The sequence below is a fragment of the Trifolium pratense genome, linkage group LG6 (assembly GCF_020283565.1).
Source record: "Trifolium pratense cultivar HEN17-A07 linkage group LG6, ARS_RC_1.1, whole genome shotgun sequence".
In the NCBI taxonomy this organism is placed as follows: domain Eukaryota; kingdom Viridiplantae; phylum Streptophyta; class Magnoliopsida; order Fabales; family Fabaceae; genus Trifolium; species Trifolium pratense.
The window spans coordinates 24,051,343-24,060,204 of record NC_060064.1 but is presented as its reverse complement, the minus strand read 5'-3'; the positions used below and the strand labels follow the sequence as shown (position 1 = coordinate 24,060,204).

General features: G+C 27.5%; 1 protein-coding gene across 1 annotated transcript; it reads right to left on the bottom strand.

Moving 5' to 3' along the window:
• Positions 1 to 172: 172 nt before the first annotated feature.
• LOC123887976 (macrophage migration inhibitory factor homolog) lies at positions 173 to 4,239 on the bottom strand. The gene is made up of 2 exons (XM_045936909.1): positions 4,027 to 4,239; positions 173 to 522 (listed from the first exon to the last, which is right to left on the bottom strand). Exons 1-2 carry the CDS (start codon positions 4,135 to 4,137, stop codon positions 295 to 297), a joined length of 339 nt encoding a protein of 112 aa, XP_045792865.1. The 5' UTR covers positions 4,138 to 4,239; the 3' UTR covers positions 173 to 294.
• Positions 4,240 to 8,862: the final 4,623 nt, after the last annotated feature.

The window sequence follows — 8,862 nt, the reverse complement described above, 5'->3', positions numbered from 1 at the left end:
GCGAGACTATTTTGATGTACCATCTTTTAATAGTATCTTGAGGAAGTAAATCATCTTGTATTGAAATTTATTTAAAGAGACTGGCATTACTTAATAGTTGTTTTATCAAACATTTCAAATATAACTTTGTATTGACATGATGATAATTTATTTTTGCAGTGCAAAAATCATGTAAAAAGAGAACATATCATAATATTTATTATTAAATTATTATTAATACATAACAATACAATATAAAAAGAAATTGTGATGATTAGAGCACAATCTTGTAGCTATTGTACTAATATTTAAGCATTAAATTTTGGATTGAGTAGGAAATGCAGTAGTATCAAAGACTTTAACAAAAAAACGTGTTCTTGGGATAGCTAGCTTGGACTGCAATATGGTACCAATGGTAGCAATGAGTTTCCTCTTGACTTCTTTATTTATGCCACCCATTGATATTATCTCAGCATAAGCAGCTGGTTCTTTGTTTCCTTCAAACGATATAGGCACTGATGATTTCAATAGGACCATCACAAACTGCACAATTATCATATTCACAATACAAATTAGAAAGGAAAAAAATCCCAATAAAAACCATACAATTCGGTAAGAGATTTTTTTATGCAAGAGAAAGGAAAGAAAACATGAGAGAAAAAAATTAAGACGCGAAAATATGACAACAATTATGTCAAACTAAAACATCTTTTGACAAAAGATATTATGGCACAACATGAGAAATATGATTGAACACAGTTAATGCGTGCCACTGCAATGGATTTCAACCGTTCGATCTTTAAATCAATGACATAGATTGTTTAGCACTGATTTAATGAAAAATATAATATAAGCCGTCTAATTTTAAATAGAAGACTGAAATTTGTTAATGTGAGAAATTGTGTACTTTCTGGACAACAATGAATTCTAGCCCCACAAGATGTATATGGACATAGTGTAAAGGAGGTTCACAATTAGATTGTATAAATTTATACCTAATTTCTTGTCACAATTAATATTTTGTTTTGTATAATAATTTATATTATTTTGACATAATTTTCCTTTTAAAAACAACAAATAATTTTAAAATTATGAATTAAGAAAATATCATTATTTTAATTTATTTTATTTTGGTACATATTATTATTTTAATTTTGTTAAGTGTAAGAGAGGTGCATAGAGGTAAAAAGCCAAGTTAATATATCGACTTTTATTTATTAGTAAAAAGTGTTTTTTATCTAATAAGCTTGTGTTGTGTTGAAAATTGAGTGAGTACTACAAAACTTGTGTTGAAAATATTGTTCTTGAACAAAAATGATGGTGTTGATTTTATGTACCAATATACCATAAATAAACAAATAATAATGGTCTTTTGTTACAAAAGGGTCCCCACACGATCCATCGTGTCCGTTCATATTAAGATAAAGATGAGTGGCTTCAAGGCTACAGTAAAGCCTCCACAAATGCAATATGTACAAATATCTTCTTTTGTCCCTTAACTAAAAATTTCGCGATAAGCAAGACGATCGAAGTTCAAACTCCGATCCATACATGTATAACGTAATACCTCTGTCAACTGAATTAAGTATATGAGACATTTTCTTGATAAAAAAATGGCAAAATTACACCAGAGGTCCTTTATCTTATTTATTTGTAACACTTTAGTCCTTCATCTTTTTTTTGTCCCGTTTAGATCCTTTATCTTATTTATTTGTAACAATTCGGTCCTTTTTCTCATTTTTTATTCAAAAAATACTGACATGGCTTGACACATCAGAAACTTTTATTTTGTACTGATATATTTCAGGTGCATTCAAGTTTGGTAACACAAAATCCCCAACTACAACCCTAGAAAAATCAAAATCAAAATCCCTAAGTTCACGGTAAACCTTAAGAAAAATTACAGAGAGTACAACAACAAATTTCTCTTGGCATAAACAAATCTGAGCTTTTTTATTCTTCTAAGATTGAGTTTGGTTTATATGAATTTGTTGAAATTTCTTGTATTTTTTGTTGATATGGGTTTCAATTTTGTTTTTTTTTTTTTTTATAACGAATCATCAAGTCCATGATGTACTAAGGTTAATTTGAGTTTTCTCTTGTGTTTTCATCGATTTGGACTTTGATTCATTGGTTTAATTTGGAGTTTGGTTTTAATGGAGTTGTTTTGGAAAGATTATAAAGATGATGAAGATATTCATTATTTTGCTGGGTTTCTTTATTTTCAATAAAAAATTATTTTAAAAAATAAAAGTTTCTGATGTGTCAAGCCATGTCAGTATTTTTTGAATAAAAAATGAGAAAAAGGATCGAATTGTTACAAATAAATAAGATAAAGGATCTAAACGGAACAAAAAAAAGATGAAGGACTAAATTGTTACAAATAAATAAGATAAAGGACCTCTGGTGTAATTTTGCCTAAAAAAATATAAACTATATTTTTTTTTCTTTCATGTCATACTAACTTGAGTTTTTGGAGCATTAAATAAAAAATTATATTAAAAATATTAATTACATATTTAAGATTATAATATACTTTATTTTGTATGAGATATATTTAGAATTTTCCAAAAATAAAAATGTGATGTCAACGTATTAACTAATATATAGACGGAACGTGCCCCCACTTTTTGTCCCCCACCCCACTTTTGCATATGCATCATCATGAATCATGTGATGGGATGTGGAAGACACAAAATTAAATGTGAATGCATCTCTCAATTTTTTCAATTTTTACATCTCAACTTTTAATTATTTTTATTTTTTTTTCCAAATTTCAATCATATATCCTCTTTTATTAATTTTAATAGTTTAAGATTCCACATCACTCTCAATTTTATTTTTTTAATTCTAAAGTTATGATTTTAGTTTTTTCCTAATTAATTAAGGTTATACCAATAGTCATTCTTTTTTTTTTTTTTTGGTCAGGTAGCCTAGTGGCTTGAAATTCCACCTTTAAAGATGGATAAGTGGAGTGTCCAGGGTTCGAACCCTGGCTCCTGCATATAAAATGCTGATGTCCCAACCAATTGAGCTAAGCTCATGGGGACTACCAATAGTCATTCTATTACATGGAAAACAAACTGTATTCTACTAACAATTGTGAGAATGTTTCAAACATTAATTTTTTTGTGTAAATTGAATAGTATTTTTTTTAATGGAGATTCAAGTCTTACGAAATTTAAAATCATATCTCATTATTTTAACATTGAGATATGATTTTAAAGTCAACAATAATAAAGAACACTGAAAGACAAACTAAAATTACTACACTTCCACAAACCAAAACACCCAACTTTGCCTTGGATTTGACCAAGTTGCATGGGAATGATTAACAAATTCAAATGAAACCAGACATGTTTGTTTTTATTTGCTGCCATAATAATGAAATCACACTCACACCGATGTAAGACAAATACACACAAAAACACTTGGACGAGATAACACATGTCTTTTCTAGTTTAATCAGGGTCTGGGTTCAACTCCTGACTTGGGTACGTAACAGTGTTAAAATATTGTTACGAAAAGTTTGTCACTCATTTAGGTCATATAAGACTCGAGAGATTAGTTTCTGCAGTTGTGCGCAGATGACACTCAATTTACATAAAAAAAAAAAATATTTAGAAAGAAATCAAAATGTCATGTAAAATAACTCAGTTGATAGTTATTGCCACACATAATTGATAATCTATATATTTGGTGAAAGAAAACGCATTCCTTCCTGAGTACTCACTACCTACTTCATAGCCCAAATTAAAATATTTTCTAAAACTGTGTTTTTAATTTTATATTATATGGTAAGTATGTAATCAAAACAAACTTACCAAAAGCTAGATAATCAACAAAGAACATGAATCATTCTATCAAAATCAACCAAAAAAAAAAGATAGAAATTAAGAAGAAAAGAAAAAGAATTGATCCCATAATTTGTGTCAAGCCAACAAAGGATTCAGACAAATGAAAAAAAAAAAACAAACTCATAAACAATCATATAAGTTTTGTATGAAAAACACAGAAAGTGAAAAAAGTGAGGGAAATGAATATAACCTTTTCAGGTCTTCCAATAATTGTTGAGATAGCAGTGGTGACTTCAGAAAAGATTGGATCAGTGTCAATTCCATCTAAGTTAAGATTTGTGCTGATGTAAATGCAAGGCATCTTCTTTTGATTCCTCTTTTTGAAGTATGTTGATGGATCTAATGTTCTAAGATTTGGAACCCAAGTTGACCCAGTTAGTTCAACCTTTTTTACAACTTATAATTTGGGCCAAGTGTGTATAAATAGTACTCTATGACCTGTCATTTTCATGTACTAATGTTTTGTTTGAAATTGTAATTTTTTTTTAAGTTTTAAATTATTTGTCATTTTATAATATTAATAGTGTCATGCTAAACACCGATCTCGGGCACTTCTTAAGTATAAGCATGACAATAAAATTCATATTCACAAATATACGTCCGTTCAGTATTCCTTTTTCAAATATATCCCTCGTTAATATTATCAATTTGTATTGGAATATGAAACATCAACATTTTTTTTTTGCCAAAAAAAAAACATCAACATTTTATTATTTAACAAAAGAGTAATTTAGTGGTAATTTAATTGACCAAAGATATTCGAACCAGACGTAGTGGTAACTTGGAATTTAGTTTAATTGTTGCTGATATTTCCCAAATTATTTCATCGTGTGTAAACTTTGAGGTGAAATTTATTATGAAACAAATAAATATGTTACTCATACTCTTGATCGGCGGTCAATTTTTGAGTTAGTTTCCGTAGATTTATTACTCCATCTGGTCCTTTTTATAACACTTTGAAAAAATCACACTGACCAATGAATCACATTTAACATAGTTATTTTCATTTAATACTCTTAGAGCATCTCCAATAAGGTTATCTAAAAGAGTTTCATAGGCTAATGATACAGTACCTTATTTTTTTTATGATTGGAGTTCCATGACGTAACATAGAGGGTATCAAAATTGATGATACCGGTACCTTAAATAAGGTAACCATCAATTTAATGTTATTAATTTTTCTTTTTTTGTATATAAATCCAATTTAATAGTTTTTATATATGTCAAAATATTACCGTTTGATATTCAATGGCCTCTTGATCTTCATTTTTTTTAATAACATTAATTTGATGATATTTCATATTATTCTATATATTACACGATTTCTATTTGTTTTCTTCTCAAGTCGTATTTTATTTGTTTTCTACGTATTTTCTTCTCAACTTATATTTGATGATATTTCATTTTTTGACAAAGTTTGATGATATTTCCTATTATTCTATATATTACATAATTTCTATTTTATTTATCTACAAATTTATTCAATTAAATAAATTTTTATAAAAAAAATGAAATAAAATTTTATTTTTATTTAGACAAAATAAAAAAATAAATATAGAAGTGATCACTTGTTATTAATATATGATACTCAGAAAGTCATATCACCATTGGAGCAAAATATGTATGAGTTGCATAAATATTACTCCATTGGAGATACTCTTATAAATTTAAATTTATTTCATGTATACCCTTATTTAATTACTCTTTATTCAACTAACTTATTTAATTTTGCATTCTCTCTCATAATAAATAAGGGCATAAGTGAAATTGAACATTTAAAACATTTGAAAATTGGTCAAAGTTTCTTATAAAAAGACCAAATTTTTTTCTAAAAGTGTTCCTTATAAAAAAGATCGGAGAGAATATTATTTTTTATGTATTGAACATTTACTAATTAATAAAATTCACTAAATTTTTTGTTTAAATAAAAAACAAAAGAGTAATTCAAGAATAATATCACACACAATTAAAAAAAAATAGTATTACTTTAACAATTTTTTTAATACTTGTATTTTTTTTTTGTAGAAATTATTATATTTTAGGGACAGAGAATATTTATTTATTGAAGTAGTTGTATATAGGCTTAATTAGTAAAATGGCCCCTTAAAGACATTTTTGGTTTCAGATTGGTCTCTTAAAGAAAAAAAGGTCCAAATAGGTCCCTTAAAGAAAAAAAAGTCCGAATAGGTGCCTTAAAGACATCTCTGTTAATCAGTTTGGTCCTATTTAGACCTCTTTTTAGGGATCAAACTGATTAACGGATATGTCTTTAAGGGACCTATTCGGACTTTTTTTCTTTAAGGGACCTATTTGGACCTTTTTTTCTTTAAAGGACCAATCTAAAACCAAAAATGTCTTTAAGGGACCATTTTACTAATTAAACCTCGTATATACTAGTTGATAAGAGAAAAAAAAGAGAAAAGTATGTACAAAAAAAAAATAAGAGAAAAGGAAGAAGTCAAGAAAAATATATTAGAAAGAGTCAAGAGTCGTATGTAATATTTGGCAAAAACGTCTGCCACACTTGATTGACTTCAGAATAAATATGAGATAATGAATAATGATTGAGTTGACACCAGATACAACAAACAAATGATCTAACTAACTAACAAATGGAAAATGTGTTGTTACCGATAGTTAGTTCAATTGTAATTGATGTCAGAAATTACTCTCTCGAATTAGATTATATCGGTCTAGTGGACCGAATACTTTTGTGGTGAAAAAAAAATGTGTTGTTAAGAGTGTCAATTAAATATGAGATGGTTTGAATATAAATTTATAAGTAGAGATAATCTCAATCTTACAAGTCAATTTTATATGGTTGAGAGGTGTATTGAATTGAGATTTTGAGAGGTTGTTTTGATAAAAAAAACCATAAACTTTTAAAAAAATTTCTGAGATTATATTAATTTTGTAAGATTTTAACAAATTTTTTTAAAAAATATTTAGCACAAGATTTTTATGGATTTATAACATAGAATTTTAGGATTTCAAATAACTTTTTTTTTTTAAAGACTTGGCATTCAGTCCATAGACCAACTCAATTTCGCAGTCCATTAGGTGGGAGTGTCCATTTGAATTAGTCCAATACAATACAAAAAGTGACACCGAACATAAAATCTTGAGCCCCATAAGATTTCACCACGAGGTCAATCCTTATTGAATTTTAAGAAGATTTTTTTTAAAAGGTAAATAAAAAAATTAAAAGATTATTAAATTCTAACGTTTCTTGAATTTCAGATCATCAGATTTTTCGCTAAGAATCAAAGGATTAACACAAGGGGTGGGATGGGTAGCTCGGCTGGTTAAGCTAATTGAGCTAAGGGATAAGGAGCAGGAGGTCCAAGGTTCAAGTCCTGACAAAGGAGAAAAAACTAACATAACATTGTAATACTAACAACTAACATTGCTTATAAAAAAAATAAAAAGATTAACACAAATAAAAAAATAAAAAATAAAAGCAATAATTTTTTTTAACCTTTTAATAACAAAATAATAAAATGATTCTATTTTGGGTTTTCATAATAATAAATTGATTACGTTAAAGAATTATTGAAAAATAATTATTTCAATATGTATGACAACTATTTTTTTTAAAGAATTATATGAAAAGTGATTAATTATTTAAAATTCTAAGGTTTGAAACACATAAAATTGGATGAAGTCTTACATATAGCACAAACATTTAGACACACACAAAAATCAAAATAATTGAATAAAAAATAAATTGTTACACCAGTTAATTTACTTTTTTTCTTTTAATTTTTTCCGCATGTTATGAGTATACTAAAAAACAATTATTTGGGTTATTTCCATATAAGTATTTCTCCATAAAATTGATCATATGTGAACAATAATAGTTGTATAGTGCATGAACACGTTTTTACTCAAAACAAAAATAGTACATGAAAACGTGATTACTGCATATGTATGAAAGTGGTACCATTTAATTTAATAGTACATGAACACATGATTCCTGCATATGTAATAGCGACAGTACTACTACTTGGAAGTTGAAAGGATAAGAAGAAAACAATATATAGTATATGAACACAGAATTCTATTGTCAATAGGCTAGTATATAAGTTTTGGTGAAAAGAAAAGTGACGGCAAAATAGTCTTTGGATGGTTGTAAAAGTCTCCAAATGTTTTAGTGTGATTGATTGTTGAGCCACTGTAGTATTTTTTTGGTTTTAAATATGAGTTTTAATTGATGTGCACTATCACCTTAATGTTATTTTACACATGTATTTAATAAAGTGTTGCAAAATCATTTAATAAATATGATATATCATGTGTTTTAAAACATATTACATGATGTGATTATGTAGATAATATTTTTTTCTCTCTCTCTCTTACACTCATCTACCACACAACCCTAATTCATCTTTGTTTTTCCTTGGTTCATCCATTAGGGAGGGGTGATTTAGGATCAATTTTGATCCTGAATCACCCCTCTTGATTGTTTTGTATTTCTTTTTCAATTTAATAAGTGATTTACACATAATTTTAGGTTTCATTTGAGTTTTTCCTTTGTGATTTATTCGTCTCGTCTTAGTGCGGAGTTGTTTGTTTATCCCGTCTTCATACAGTGTTTATCTCGTCATTGTACGGTGTTTGTTTTGTTTAAATTTGCAGATCCGTTTCAATCCAAATTTAGTGCAGATTCAATGATTATAGAGTCGTCAACGTTGCAGATGCGGAGGCATGTCTATTCCGGACACTTTAATTTTATTACATCAATTGTATGCTTTGTCATATTTGTAGACATTAAGCCGTTTTATGCTATTAACTCGGATGTTGTGAGCTTGTTCGCAGATTCATCCTTTTTAGTTTTTAGCGAATTTGAATATGTAATGAATTTCGATTGATGTAATTTGCCTATTTGAATGAATGAATACTTTTGTTTCGTAAAAAAAAAAAATTACATGATGTGCCAATATATTATTGGATGCATGTGTAAAATATCTTTACATCAACAATATATATCAATTAAATCATTGTTTTTTTGCTAGTTGTAATGCTA